The sequence below is a fragment of the Lissotriton helveticus genome, chromosome 8 (genome assembly GCF_964261635.1).
Source record: "Lissotriton helveticus chromosome 8, aLisHel1.1, whole genome shotgun sequence".
Classification (NCBI taxonomy): Eukaryota; Metazoa; Chordata; class Amphibia; order Caudata; family Salamandridae; genus Lissotriton; species Lissotriton helveticus.
In genome coordinates this window covers 71,301,831-71,318,156 of record NC_136069.1, presented here as the reverse complement: position 1 = coordinate 71,318,156, position 16,326 = coordinate 71,301,831, and the positions used below count along the sequence as shown (strand labels likewise).

At 47.1% G+C, this 16,326-nt stretch overlaps 1 protein-coding gene across 2 annotated transcripts in view; it reads right to left on the bottom strand.

Moving 5' to 3' along the window:
- The window catches only part of GSK3B (glycogen synthase kinase 3 beta), a 601,292-nt gene that overhangs the window by 198,357 nt on the left and 386,609 nt on the right, over nucleotides 1-16,326 (bottom strand). For both annotated transcript variants that reach the window (XM_078656649.1, XM_078656648.1), the window contains exon 5: nucleotides 5,042-5,172. In XM_078656649.1, coding sequence (XP_078512775.1) covers nucleotides 5,042-5,172 — 131 coding nt within the window. The remainder of the gene's footprint in view (nucleotides 1-5,041; nucleotides 5,173-16,326) is intronic.

The following is a 16,326-nucleotide window of genomic DNA, read 5'->3' as shown; positions in this document are numbered from 1 at the left end:
TGTGGTGGTCATGGGGAGGCCGTGACCACGTTTGTAGTACGGGACATAGCCTGAAGAGCTGGAAGTAGCCACAGAGGCCTGCTGCCCCACCCTTCCTCCCCATTCGAGAATTTCTCCTCTATCCCTGACGAACATAGGCAGTGGAATGAACATACTGGCAAGCAACCCCAAAGCGTAGATTCACTGGGGCTGGACTGCAGGAACCTTTGGGCTTGGCTTGGCTCCGGACACATACTGAGAGACTCATAGAAGAACTACTAGCACAGGAAAAGGGACGGGGTTGCGCCGCCTCTAACCTGGGAAAAATTGGAAGACAGGGGAAAGGCTCTGACTAACAGAAGTGCATCCAAAGAAGCGCCCCCCCCCCCCCCCCCAAGCAATCCCAGAAGCCCCTTGCCTTCCTTGCGCCGCTTTAAGCGATTGTAGCATGCTGCCTCGGGTCACAAGGCCCAGCACCTCCAATGGCCTCTGGTGAAGGAAGAAAGGACAGGTCGGTGAAAGAGATGCTGCTCAAATCATCCAACCCACAGTCTGAAGGCTTGAATCCCTCGTGGGCCTCAGAGGAGACGGAGGGTTCAGCACCTTGCCTTGCTGCTACAACAGAAGAGCCTCTAAAAGCAGCAGTTTGATCAGAGGACAGATGCTCATGCCCACGATTTCCAGGTACCATACTCTCCTGGCTCATACACAAAAGGGAGCAAAAGAGAAAAAATTAAAATCAGGTCGCCCTCCACTCGCTGAACCATAATACGCAAGATCTAATTATAATCATGTCTAATGCATTATGGACCATACTCTCCTGGCCCAATCAGGAGCTACTAGGATGACTAGGGCCCAGTTATTGATCTTTTCAGAACTCTGGCCGGGAAATGCATACAGGAGTCCTGACCTCCACTCAAGGTGGAATACATCTCTGAGAGAGAGAGTGGTCTGAGGAACTCCAGTGTGAAAAAGTGCTTCCTGAGCAGTGGCGAAAAGATAAAACCAGGTTTCTCTAAATTGATGTAAGACGCCTTGGGCCACCTTCAGATGCAACTGCAATTCATTATCCGCTAGGCATCTGCATATGAGTTCGCCTGCCAAGGGGGATTATAAGTAACTAAATGGTGGTACAGCCACTTGGAAGCTTCAGAGCCTCCTGGCATAGGACCCAAAACCCCACCCCACAATGCTAGCTTCAGTACCACAGGGCAGAGAAGTTGCCCATCAGTACCTGTACCAAACTTCCTCTGGTGGCGGGCAGGAAGGGTTTCAATGTCAAGCGAATCGCCTTCAGCTCTAGCAGATTAATGTGGAGTCGAGTTTCTGCAAGAGAACAGAGACCTCTGATCTTCACCTCTCCAAAATGAGCTTCCTAGGCCAGTAATCCATCCATGACCACAACCAACTCTGGGTGAGGTAAGGACAGGGGTGTGCTACTGATCCAATTGTGGGTCAGCAGTCACCACTTCAGATAGTTTGTCATCTCCTCTAAAATCTATATACAATCCAACAGATTTCCCTGGTGTTTACCCACTGGGACTGGCGGCCCATCTACAAAGCCCACATATGACACCTGGCATGTTTGACCAGCAGAGTGCCAGCAATTCCAGCAGCCTCAGAGTCATCTGCAGAGAGATCCAGGACAGAGGCTGAAACACAGATAGGCTTGAATGCCCTGGAGTCTCCACTCCGGGGGAAAGACACAAAACTGTATAATATCCAGAATAGCTCCAATAAACAGGACCGTATGTGAAGGAGTCCGGTGTGACTTTGCCATGTTCATCGGGAGCCCAAACGATGTTAAGAGGGCCAGAGTCACCTGGAGGTGGTTTACGTCTGCCTGTGGCGAGCCTGCCTTCAACAGCCAGTCAATGAGGTAGGGAAAGACTTGTACCCTGACCTCCAAAAGTGTGATGCGACCACTGCCATCACTTTCGTGAACACCCAAGGGGCATTGGTGAGAACAAAACTAAGCACTGTGAACAGAAAATGCTCCTAGCCCACTGTGAACTGGAGGTAGCACCTTTGGGCCTGCAGGACGGGGATATGGAATTAAAGTGTCCTACAGGTTCAATGCCACCATCCAAACACAGGGACCTAGGTCAGACAGTACCTGGGCTAGCATGTGCATCTTGAATCTGTCCTTCAGCAGGAAGGCATTGAAATGGCATGGGTCAAATAGGACAAAGGCCTCCAGTCCTCCTTCGGCATCAGGAAGTCGCAGAAGTAAGACCCAGCTCCTACTTCCCATACTGGAACTCTCTCTATGGCCCCTTTTAGCCAAAACGGCTAGCAAATCTAACTGCTAGAAGGTGTGTGGTCCTCTGTCAGCAGGATTTGCTGCAGGACGGAAATAAATGGGGTGGGGCAACCCAATGGACAATTTGGAGGACCTACGGGTCTGAAGTGATGGCTTGCCCCGATTGGAGGACGAAAAAGAAGAAAATGAAAAAAGAAATCAGATGCCACCTCCAACAAGGTTGCTTTGTACCGTAAAGAACATACTAATGCAGTTTTGGAGCTGTAATGCTGAGGGGACTGAGCTTTACATTAGACTTAATTTCTGTTGCACCGTCTTTGCAAACTGCAGCCAAAAAAGCACGGGGAGACCAGCTGGGCAGGTAATGGACTCTGACATTGGTGGTACCAGAAACCCTACTGTAGCCTCGAAAGAATATGCTGTGTCCCTGCTTTCTTTAAAATGTTCTAGGGTGGACCCAGTCATGGCTTTGAACTGTCACACGTACCCATTACCCGACATAAGCAGACGGTCATGTCCAAGCATGAGAAAATTCAAAATGTAGCGGTGACACAGCAATCATGAATAGCTTGAGTAAGGGATGCCTCGAGGTAGTCCGGAACTGCTGGTAAGACTTGAGCCACCATATCCAATAGGGCATGAAAGTGGCAACCGAGGTGGCACCTGGCATTCACCGATCACGACTCAAGGCAAAAAAGATGCATTTACCAAATGTCCCTATTTTCTTAGACTCCAAATCAGGCAGGGTAGTGGAAGGTGTTCGAATTAACCTTATTAGTGGACACTTGCATCACCAAGATCTCTGGCATGGGACGTTGTTTAAAAAAGTCACAATCACCTTATATGCCTATCCTAAACTACGCGGCCGGCCCTGTAAAGGGTTGTAGGCGACAAGCTGTGTACAGATAGACCCCCCCCCCTGGCTTTTTCCTTTAAAATAAAAACAGATTCAAATGAAAAAAAGTCAGGGTCATGTAGGGCTGGTCTATGGTTCCAAGCAACCTACCTATCAACTGTTGGCCCCAAAAATGGTTTCACCGAAATGCCAAAAGGCGAGAGGGCGAGGTCCCCATTAAATTGCAATAGAGGTTCTGTAGGTGCTTGTCCAGTACCTCTGTCAGAACCTTAGTCTTCACCTCCAAAGTAGGGAGCTGTAGGCTTAGAACTTCTGCCACCCTCTGCATAACAGCAGCAAAGGAGGTGCTTTACCTCAGAGGCCGTGGCGGGAGGAGAAACATGGTCAGTTTCTGGAGAAGTATCCAAGCCACAGGCCTCCTGTAGTTCCTCATACCCATTTTACTAATCATATTGGGGGACAAAAGCATCCCCTTCATAACAATTGCCTTTGTTTGAATCAGTGTTGAAAACATAATGTTAAATCTGAGGCCTACCGTGTGGTAAAGGCAATGTATCCGAATTCGTAGGGTTGCCCTATTGAGAGTAGGGCGCGGCCTTGGTAGAGGCACATTTTGTTCCAAGTGGGAAAGAACAATGGGATACAAATTCTCCTTGGGTGTCAATGAGAAGAAAAACAGCACAGTGGACGGAGCCAGAACTGAAGCTGGCACCAGAACAGATGTGGAAACTCAAGTGGGTTCAAGGAGCAGTCAGTGCAGACAGCAGACCCGTCGGCAGAAGTCTGACTTGAGGCTTCTGCAGATCTTTGGGACCCAAAGGTGCGCCAAAGGGAGCTGGTAAGATGCTGTAAATGTGGAGCATAGCTGACATTTGGTGCAACGTTACTGGCGGACCTGGAAATTCAGATTGGGACGACTCGGAATCTACTCCGATGGGAACAGAGTGAGAACAGATGTCACACCGACACACTCGCACCCTCTCTGGTGTTCAAGAGCGGCAGGAAGGAGCTGATTACTGCTTCAATTTCTTGTTTCTTTTTGGACTTACCAGGAAACTTCGACCGTGATGCTGATCTACTGCAGGAACTTCAGGATCTTCTTTCAACTTTGGCCTAGGTGTGGAGTCTTCTGATGTTAGCTGATATATAACTCTGCCTTTACCCCATGTGTCCTTTCAATTCATCTGGGCACAGTAATTACAGGCCCAGTAAATGTGCTCCAACCCCCATCACCATAGACATACTTCGTGAGGTTCTGTCACAGACAGCGGTTTGTACCCTGTTGCCTTAGTAGGCGACATGTTCCCTAACACACTGGTAACATTTTTGAAAGGGTATCTTGAAAAGACCACAGATTAGCTCTGGATCCGCATCTGAAGGCGCAGAAAGAAAGGAACTAATGTCAGCATGCATGGGTGGTGCTTCTATGCAACTGGGCTGGTCACTTCTGTAGCGGACCAACGTTGGCGTGGAGTCGCATGATGTGACGTATGGCACGCAGGAGTACTGCTTTAAAGTTTGCAGATCTAGTTGGATGCCTGGGGAATAGTTCCAAGGTGAGGAATCTGCACTTAGAAGTATCCATCACAAAGGGGGGATCCACACAATTGAAGAATACCACGAGGTGATGAAGGTAAAATGAATGAGAGTTATCTCGATTCTTGTAGTCTTATGATTGTATTCTTTGCTAAGCCAGTAAGTAATTTACATGCTAATGAGTGCTGTGCAGCCCACATGAGCTACACTGCAAGGTATTCTAAATATGCACACCTCAGCCTTAGGAGAAAACTAGTTCAGGTTAGACGGGGAAAAAATAATTCTGAATGTCCTCTTACAATTTGCATGAATCATTCTCAATGTCCTCTTACAATTTGCATTCAGAGAGCAAGTTGAAAGTGCTTCAAAGGTTTAGAGAACGAAAGATGAAAGTCTGAGAGGCTTACCTTCCGAAGTCGCAAAGCTTTAGGACAGCTGTGTCGGGGTCCAGTAGAAGGTTCTGGGGTTTGATGTCCCGATGGCAGATTCCAAAGGAATGGATGTAGGCTAAACTCCGGAACAGCTGATACATGTACAGCTGGAAAATAAACAACGTTTTGACAGTGTTCAGCTTTCAGTTTGGAAAAAGAGCGCCACCTTTCACCCATGTCTAACATTCTAGAGCATTTCAGAACAAAACTTCACAAGTGATATCTAATATTAAAACCGGTATTGTATTCAAAGCTGGATGATAACATGTACCAGCCCTGAAAAATGTGCACCCGAACTACCTTTATGTGCCAAGCAAAGATGCTCCTAGCATATGTGGACTGAAAAGCTTCGGGGTGAAACCCACTATGCTCAAGTGTGAATTCTTATCAGCAGATGAACCCACCAGCGCCTAAACATCCCAGTACAATTCAGTTCATAGGTCCTCAAAGTTCTGGACCCCTAATTTGTCCTGGATCTCCCCAGGAAGGTATTCTTGCAGCAAGGCAGCGAGCGACCAAGGGCTGTCATGGGGCCCTGGCACCAGGAGGCAGAGGTTTGTCCATTTTCGCAGGGGGTGTGGGATTTTCAATAAACTGACTTCGCGGTAGGAATTGAAGTAGCTGGACCATCACAACCTGATGTTGCCACATTGGTGTTTCGATTGCAATGCATGGGAGATCAGCTGTCCATTCAGAGCCCTTGAGGTGTATTCCTCACTGTCAGCGCCATGGTCAGTTTTCTATCAGTTACAAGGTGCCGGGCATCTTTTATCTCGTCTCTTTTACACGCCCACTATTCCTTACAGCTTATTCAAACCCCTCGATGATGCCACCTTAATTCATTTTCCCTCCTTCACTTCCCTCTTCGGGCATATAGCCCCCTCAGCCCACACCTGTCTTTTCTCCTGCATATTTGTCTGACCCGGTTTTATGTCTCCACTTGCCAAGTCTTCTCTCGCGTGCCTTGTACTACCCCTCGAAGTTACATTCCCTCTGCCGCCCCCTTCTCTACCTCACCGAATCTTCTGATTGGACACACCCGGTTTCTCATCCCCTACTTCACCCTCCTACTTCAGCCTTCCCTCCTCCGTTTGCCTCAACTTTCTATCACTATCTCACTCCACAGGACTCCAAACGACACATCTTTCTACCACTGCTTCCTCCTCACTCAAACCTCACAACTGCACGCCATCCTGGAGCACAAGAAACGTACATATTAACAGTGCCACAAACACACACACAGACTAAATACTGCACTACTATTGCACTTGCTCTGCTTATTCTGTGTGTGAGAAATGGTGCACTGCTGCTGCCTTAGTCAGAGGCTCGGTGTATATGAGGGACGCTTGTCCTGCTGTTGCATCTGCTGTTGCACTTGCTGTGTGTTTGAGGAATTGTGCACTGCTGCCGCCTAGGTCAGTGGCGATGCGTATGTGAGGGACGCTTGTGCTACTGTTGCACCTGCTGCTGTACTTGCTGTGTGTGTGTTGAATGGTGCACTGCTACTGCTGAAGTCTGTGGCTCAGTCTATGTGAGGGAAGCTTACACTACTGTTGCACCTGCTGTTGTACTTGCTGTGTTTTTGAGGAATTGTGCACTGATGCTGCCTAGCTAAGTGGCTATGTGTATGTTAGGGACGCGTGTGCTGCTGCTGCTGCACTTGCACCTGCTGTTGTACGTGTGTGTGTGTGAGGAATGGTGCACTGCTGCCACCAAGGTCTGTGGCTCAGTGTATGTGAGGGAAGCTTACACTACTGTTGCACCTGCTGTTGTACATGTGTGTGAGGAATGGTGCACTGCTGCCACCAAGGTCTGTGGCTCAGTGTATGTGAGGGAAGCTTACACTATTGTTGCACCTGCAGTTGCACGTGTGTGTGTGAGGAATGGTGCACTGCTGCCGCCAAGGTCTGTGGCTCGGTGTATGTGAGGGAAGCTTACACTATTGTTGCACCTGCTGTTGTACGTGTGTGTGTGAGGAATGGTGCACTGCTGCCACCAAGGTCTGTGGCTCAGTGTATGTGAGGGAAGCTTACACTATTGTTGCACCTGCTGTTGTACGTGTGTGTGTGTGTGAGGAATGGTGCACTGCTGCCGCCAAGGTCTGTGGCTCAGTGTATGTGAGGGAAGCTTACATTACTGTTGCACCTGCTGTTGTACGTGTGTGTGTGAGGAATGGTGCACTGCTGCCGCCAAGGTCTGTGGCTCGGTGTATGTGAGGGAAGCTTGCACTACTGTTGCACCTGCTGTTGTACGTGTGTGTGAGGAATGGTGCACTGCTGCCACCAAGGTCTGTGACTCAGTGTATGTGAGGGAAGCTTACACTATTGTTGCACCTGCTGTTGTACGTGTGTGTGAGGAATGGTGCACTGCTGCCGCCAAGGTCTGTGGCTCGGTGTATGTGAGGGACACGTGTGCTGCTGCTGCTGCACTTGCTGCTGTACTTGTGTGTGAGGAATGCTTCACTGCTGCCGCCTAGGTCAGTGGCGATGCGTATGTGAAGGTCGCATGTGCTACTGTTGCACCTGCTGTACTTGCTGTGTGTGTGTGAAACGATGCACTGCTAATGCCGAAGTCTGTGGTTCAGTCTATGTAAAGGGTCGCTTGCGCTACTGTTGCACCTGCTGTTCTACTTGTGTGTGAGGAATGGTGCACTGCTGCTGCCTAGGTCAGTGGCTCGGTGTATGTGTGATAAGCTTGTCCTGCTGTTACACCTTCTGTTGTACTTGTGTGTGTGAGGAATGGTGCCCTGCTGCCGCCTACGTCTGTGGCTCAGTGTATGCGAGGGAAGCTTACACTACTGCTACAGCTGCTGATGTACTTGTGTGTGTGCTGAAGTACTCCCTGCTTCCATCTGAGCAGCGTCTGTTTATGGTTTGTGAGGGAGTCTTTCCTTGCTGCCCTGTATCCATTAATTGCACTAGAAAAGGCTGCACTGCTGCTGCCCATGCAGTTCAATGCTGTCTTTTACTAGAGCTTGGGAAGTGTCAATGCTGTGGTTTTCCTGTTTAGCTCACTTTACTGTAAGGTAATGTAAGGTACAGTTAATAATACAGTCTGAGCAAGAACTAAGTTTCTAAAAACGTTCTACTCGCAACCTGAAACAAGCATTTGTTTTCATTGGAAGTGAGATTTTTGTTAGCTTGCGTTTTAAAAATGCACGAGTAGTTCATTTAACTAGTGCATTTTTAAAATGCAAACTTGCAAAAATGTCACTTCCCCAAAAAACAAATGGAAACATATGCTGAGCTGCAATCTTTCTCTTTATAATTACATTAAGGGTGCAGTACCTTATGTGTCTAACAGAGGTCCCTTTGCAACTCCACAGGGACACCTCGTAACAGCCTGTGGTACTGCACCTTTTCCTCGCTTTGTGGAATATTTTTCATCATGTATGCTACTGCTGGGATATTTAACAAGAAAATAAGCATTTGCAACACCAATAGCTCAAAGTTTCATTAATGCAAGACCTATTGCATTGTAAATGCATCTGCCCTGCCCAGGGTGCGATACCACTCAGCGCATCTAAAACACTCTGCTTCGTTGCCTAACTGCAATACTTGACATTGATCCTTTAGGGACTAGAAGTATTTATGTAGCCAATTCAAGGAGCTACATGAAAGAAGCTAAGTCATCGCTAGATCATAACAAAACTTCTTTCGGAAAAGCTGCCAACAGAGAAATGCGCCCAACCCAAGTGAAAGAAAGTAACTAGAGGGTCGAAACAAAATGGAACCAGGCAAAATGACAGATACTTCAAAATTAAGCCTAGGGACACAATGGTGCGACAGACAGGGTATAGGGAAAGACTAGCAAGTGTGTGTATAGTTTGGCTGTCTTTCCTTTTGCATTTAACTGACTGTTCACTGTATGTCCATGTGCAACATCTAATGAGGTACTAGGACTCGTCTACGGATGGTGAGTGAAGTTAAGTCATCGTGTACCGCATGGTGGTATGGAAGATAAAGGCAATGAGCTACAGAAGGGGCATGGTCATGAGCTAGGACTCATCTAAGGATAGTGAGTGAAGTTAAGATGGAAGATACAGGTAACGTAGTACATAAGTTACACTGCCATTAGCTAGGACTCATCTAAGGACAGGAGTGAAGTTAAGTCATTATGTACCACACGGTATATGACGGAACGGAAAATACAGGTGAAGAGGTGCAGAAGGTGCACTACTTTTAAATGTTGTTAAATGTTAAATGTTGTATACTTGTAAAGCGCACAGCTGCCCCAGCAAAGGGGCGTCCCGGCGCTGTATACCGCTGGGGAACCCGTCCTGGCTTTCCCTGTGGGATGGTCCCTACTGGGAATCCCCAAGGTGGAGCCAGGCATCCCCGGCGTTGATGGGGCCGTTGTGGAGATTAGGCAAGCTAATGCCCAGAGTTGCCGAGTGGGACCACAGGTTAGAGTAGGCACCGAGGCGAGAATTGTCGAGTCCGCTGACCCTGGTCCACGTACCTGCCGCGTCGGGAATTGAACCCTGGTCCCGGGCCGACTTCTGCTCTCGGGTCTGCTGCCTCTAACCAGTGAGCCACACCACTCCACTCCAAGGTTTAGTAATGGCAAATGGAAAGCCATTCAATACATCATTGCAACCCACCCATCCAGATCTATTTGGTATAGGGCCCTTAGGATACCAGGACAGCTACACCAGACATAGCATGCATTACTTATGATGGATTTCTGCGCTCAAATTCAAAGGTTTTATTTTGACAGTGTTTTTTCTCACAAAACAGTGGTTGGCATGTTGGGTTTGGGCAGCCCTGTTAGTCCGACAACTGTAACCAGACTGTATAATGTGCTAGCCCTGAGGCGGAAGACCAGAACAAGAAACTGTACAAAGAATTACTGAAATTGTGGGGTGGATTACATCCACGTGAAAACCCTGCCCTTATGAACTATTTGGAAACAGAGCTGGGTTATATAATCCCTTCACCACCTGTCCCCGCCTGGAATTCTTGGAGTTTAGTCCTACGAGTTTCCACACCAACTGGAAACGTTATTGTTTTTATTTATATAATTGCGTTGCTTTTACACAATAAAGAACACGTGACAGATGTACAGCTAATGAGGAGTTGCTGGATATGATTACACTTCAGTACCACATCTCATCATTAGATTAGATTGTTAAACTGGTAAAATTCTTGGTTTCTGTGTTTAACTGAACCATATTTCTTACTCGTCTTGCCTTTTCACCAATGACTGAATAACCTTATTGTGAGCAGTTAAATGAAACTTTCAAATAAAAGCACATCAAAACCCAAGGCTAAACATCCAGAGACCATGTAATTTAGGATTGTAATATTGCACTTTGCATGCACACTACTGCACATTGGCCCTCTGAAAGGAAGTAATAACTGCTTACGTCACAGTGCTAGCATGTAATTCTTGTGCCACATTACCCTAAGTTAAATAAACATTTTTTGAGAATTTCATGCACCTTAGCATGTATCTTACATGATAAAGTTATCCACTAGTTAAAAACATACTAAGTTGTTATTGGAAGATGAACTCCTGGTCTCTGCTGCCTGTAGGAAGGCAAGCATCCCCTACCCTTTTTAGGTCTCGGCTGGGCGTGGCAGCGAAGCTGCCCCGCCTCTCCAAGAGATCTTGTAAATACAAGATTTCTAAAAAGGGACTGTAAGCCCCGCCCCTCCTTTCCATTGGGTAGCGTCAGCGTTTATGATAAACGCTGGCTTCCCAATGCAAAGGAGTGTTTTTGTTTGCCACTCTGTCCGTTTTTCGGACAGCCCCTCCGTACACCGTGTCCTGCTTGGTGGCGGCCGTAAAGACGTATCTTATCAGCTTGTTTATTTAGCAAGCTGATAAAAAGGTCTTCACAGGAGTTGGCGGCGCACAGGCTTTCCGAGGGCGCCTTCACTCCCCCCTCCTCGCTTGTCAAGAAAAGGTTCATGGAGAGTTCAGTGCGTCTTCTGTTTCCCTCTCCCCTCTCCCCTCTACACCCACCCCACTCAAGCCTTGTTTGCTGAATAGTTTCTGGAATAAAGTGGGAGGCATACTGTTGCCCCTCCAGGAGGGGTAAAGGTCGTGACAGATTCCCCCTCCGCGCTCGCTCAGGATTCCCCTCCACCCGCCTGCAGTCATATGCTCAAAATGCCATTGAAACCCAAAGGTAGATGGAATGCGCCCCTTACAGGGATTGTCGAACTGACTGCATAGTAAACTCCTCGGAGTCTACAGACAATTTAACATCGCCTACATCAATTACTTCAATGTAGGATACATACATGAAGTTGGACATGTAATTTTTCGTGTACATTTGCAGCAAAAATACGGAACTTCTAACCTGTTATTCAACGACCCTGGTCCCCCAACTGAACATCATTCGCAGTGCTTTTATATTTTCTTCTATACCTTAAAGCAGACCCCGGAAGGAGTATTAACAAATTTAAGAGGAAATCATTTTTAACTGATTGCAGGCATAACGAGATCGTGAGTAGCGCGTGGGGTGGCTGTACCCTTACACTGTTGCTGTGGGAACTTCCTTTTTTAACTTTTCAACTTGAGCATTTTTGCACAGAAACTTTAGCTTTTTTGCACAGAAATGATAGAATATTTTAAATACCTCAAGCCTTGCATACCTTTGCCGTTCGCCTTCCGCTCCACCCCGGTCCACCGCAGCTGAGGCTGTTTGTTGTGGAGGGCGGACCGGGCAGAGCGAGACACTCCCACGCTGACGTGGTCTCAGCATCAGTAGATAAGGTCATTAGCCTGCACGCGCGTTTAGAGATCGTGAGTAGCGCGTGGGGTGGCTGTACCCTTACACTGTTGCTGTGGGAACTTCCTTTTTTAACTTGAGCATTTTTGCACAAAAACTTAAGCATTTTTGCACAGAAACGATAGAATATTTTAAATACCTCAAGCCTTGCACTCTTTTTGCCGTTCGCCTCCCGCTCCACCCCGGTCCACCGCAGCGGAGGCTGTTTGTTGTGGAGGGCGGACCTGGCAGAGCGAGACACACCCATGCTGACGTTGCCTTCTGGGTATAAATGAGGACACCTCCCCGACCGCGCAGCGGACGCGCCGGCAGTGCGCCAAAGGCAAGCCCATCTGCGCCCGTCCGCGCTGGGACCAGGCTTAGGGCCAAATACTCTGCTCAAAATGCCCCTGATTTAGGAGATCTAAAATACTCTAGCAAGGAACTATTAGCATTAACTCCCAGCCCTTGCTGCCGGCCTCATTCGCCCCTAGCAGAAATTAAGCACTGCCTGAATTGTGGGCTTATATTTGCCCTTGCCCAAAGTAGTACTTTAACAGCGAGTACCCGTTCACGGAAAATAACACAAATACCCTTTAGGGCGGGCCTTATGAACGCATGTTCCTAAGTGAAACACAACACCGAAATGGCAGACCTCAGACTCACAGAAATTGGATCTAATCTTCATTACGGAAACCTGGGCGGATGAAGCCTCAGATACTAACCTACTACTAGCATTCCCAGAGGGATATGGAATTACTAGAGTAGACAAGAAAGAGAAAAGGGGGGGCTAGCTATTATTACCAGGAACGAACTAATGGTGAAGAGATGTAGCTTGGGCAGCACCCCAGATTGTGAAACCATATCATTTAATATTAAGTTAACCTATAACTACACCTTCAATGGGCTCCTGTTATATAGACCACCAAAAGCTAAAACCCCGCTGACACTGTCACTTAATCCCTTCCTAGAAGCCAGTGTGAAGCACCCGGATTTCACCATTCTGGGTGATTTTAATGTTCACCTGGAAAAAAGAGATAAGACAGATACGGCAGCATTGATAGACACCTTTATAAACCTATCCATGGACCAGATTGTGCATAAAGACACCCACAAAGCAGGGCACACGTTGGACGGAATTTTCACGTCCAATAAACACATTGGAATGATGGACTGCCTTCCTGTTACCTGGTCAGACCATAAGGTCGTAATCTTTTCAATAACACCAGACTATGTTGAAGGGGTAGCACTACCTCTTATCACGGATATATCTACATCATTTGTTGACTGATCCAGATTAGACCCACAAAAATTAAAAGAACACTTGGCATCGACGATACCTAGGTTAGTGCCGGATAGCAATACAGCCACCGACCAAATTTGTAATTGGATAGCAGAGGCTATAAGAACAACTGCACCACTGGGGAAAAAATCTATTCTCAGAAAAAAACAGGCGTCACAACCTTGGTTCTCTGAGTCTCTTAGGGAGAGGAAAAGAATTTGTAGGAAGCTTGAAAGGCTGTGGAGGGTTAGCTACGATCCTGACAGTAAAAGGGAATACAAAAAAGCCTTAAACTCCTATAAAAAACTAATTTTCGCGGCTAAGAGCCAATTCTTCACCCAAAGGATAGAGGAGTCAAAAAACTGTAGTAGTGAGCTCTTCTTGACAGTAAAAAAGTTATCTAAGATAACAACAAACAACAATACACCTAGTAGTACGGATTTCTATAACTCCCATGGTCAATTTTTTACTGACAAAGTGACATCCGTATACGAGTCATTTAAATCAAACAACCTCCAGTCAGCGACCTCAGAACATCCCTCCTAGGAATATATCCTCTGTTGTTGAATCATCGGAACCAGAGTTCAAGTTCCGCCCCCCAGGGCTAGAACAGGTCTTTCAGGCAGTCCTGTCCACAAAATCTGGGGCCCTCGGGGATCCTTGTCCACCGTAAATTCTGCATCTTTTTCCTGAGCTTCTCAGTGAGCAACTGACTAAACTCAGAGCATATAATCGCCTCGGGGGTCTACCCAACCCCATGGAAATCTACTTCGGTCCTTCCCCTACTAAAAAAAACAATTTAGATCCACTAGATCCGGGAAGCTATTGACCCATAGCCAGGATCCCGTTTGGCGCAAAGGTTCTTGAAAAACTGCTGAATAAACAACTGGCTCAGTTTGTTAAGGAGGCAGACATCCTGGACCCATCTCAGTATGGGTTTCGAGAGGGACACGGCACCGAGACTGCACTGCTGATGGCGGTGGAAGAACTCAGGAGTGTGCTGGATGCCGGGGGGAAGGCCGCCTTGATCCTGTTGGATCTTTCGGTGGCCTTCGTTACGGTAAACCATGGCACACTCCTGGACCGGCTGACAGCAGTAGGGGTCCATAGAGATGCAAGAACTTTGCTGACGTAATTTCTGAGAGAGCAGTCCTTCACGGTGGGGACGGCGAACGCTAAATCCAAACCTTTCAACTCCCCGTGTGGGGTCCCACAGGGGTACTCACTGAGCCCGACATTATTTAATCTATATGTATCACCACTAGCTGAAGTTATAAGGGAATGTGGCTTCCTCCCAGTGTCATACGCTGATGACACACAAATCGTGGTCACAATCTCCAAGGATGTTTTAGGCACGGCCGATAGGTTTAGAAATTGTATGAAGCAGGTTAGCCTCTGGATGGAAAGGAACTGTCTAAAACTTAACGGAGACAAAAATGAAGTAATGATACTGGGGAGTAACACTGAAATTTGGTCTCCGAGTTGGTGGCCCTCAAACCTTAGTAATTGCCCCTCGCCGGTCGAGAAAGTAAAAAATCTGAGGATGCTAATAGATAACAAACTTACTTTTGAAGCTCAAGTTAATAAATTATCATCAACCTTGTGGTACACACTGAAAATGATTAGGAAACTAATACCTTATATCCCATTGGACTTAAGGAAAACAGTGGTCACCACATTAGCTTTATCGAGACTTGACTATGGGAACGCCTTGTTTGCCGGTATGCAGACCCAGCATTTGGTGAAATTGCAACGCCTGCAAAATTTAGCAGCTAGGCTGCTATTAAATATCACCAGATCAGAACGCATTTCTCATCATTTGAATTCCTTGCACTGGCTCCCCATAGCGAAAAGGATTACATTTAAATCATTGTGCTTAACATATAAGGAGCTGCAGGGCTCTGGATCTCTTTTTTTGAGCACACACCTGAAACCGTATGTTCCAACTAGAGAATTGCGTTCTACCCAAGCCAAACTAATTCAGGTCCCCCGCTTCAAACAAGTGAGATGGGGCGCAGACGCTTCTTACTGCACGCTGCTAAGGACTGGAACAGACTCCCCCGGGTCATTAAAAGTTGAACTTCCCTGCTGTCTTTTAGAAAATTGACAAAAACCTGGCTTTTTAACTTCCAATAATCCATGCTATTCCATTAGTACTGCTCACGTGTTCTCTGTTTAGCGTTAAGACGTCCATGGGCATATGCACGCTTTATAAAACCACAAATCAAATCAATCAAACAAGAAGATGAGGGTCTATAATCAGGGCTAAAGGTGGGCCGGGTGTGAGTTCCAGCAGTTTTTTAAAGGGGGCCTCGAAAAAGGTCTCTATCGGGCTCTGTTTTGTGCCCTGGCACAGGCAGTCCGTTTTTCCTCAGACTGCAGTGACAGCAGACACATCGATGTGCGTGTGCGCACACTGCTCACTTCTCACTAGTGGAGAAGTTACAGCATGACGTCATGCCATGTGAGCATTGTAGGGGAAGGGAAATCCTTTAGGGACAGTCAATTTTCTCTCTGGATTTCCCTTCTCTTTTTGAAACTCAGGAGCAGTAATATCGTTGTGGTGTCACCAGGGCTTCAAGTGGAAGCTTTTTCAATATTATATACATTCCATTGTTGCTGCTTATTTATATTATACAACTAGCAACCATTGGCAAAGCCAATAGTCCTGATTTGTTGTAGGTATGATGTTGCTTGTTTAATCATATATCTGGATACAATGGCAGAAACAACAAAACTACGCTAAGCCCAGATTTTTAGCTTACACGTGTTTACGCCACACCCTTAATTACATTGGCCACGCTCCTTTGAAAGTTTGGAGGGAGGCCCAAGTCGCTGCCTTACAAATGTCCACTACAGGAACACCCATGGCCAAAGCAGAGGTGGATGACTTGGCTCTAGAAGAATGAACTCTAATACCCTTAGGTGGTTCCTTACCAGCCAGGGCGTAGCAGACCTTGATGCACAAGATGATGTGCGAGTGCACTTGTGCACAGCCTTGCCCTTCATGCGTCCAACGTAGCCCACAAGGAGCTGATCATCCAATCGCAAGCCCTTAGTCATGTCCAAATAAAAGATCACAGCTCTTTTAGGATCCAGGTGGTGAAGTCTCTCCTCCTCCTTGGAAGGGTGAGGGGGAGGATAGAACACAGGAAGATTGGAAGTGAGTAACCACCTTAGGCAGAAAAGCAGCCTGGTCCTGAGGACCATCCTTTCATCATGGATGGTCAAAAACTGGGGTTTTGAACTGAGAGCCTG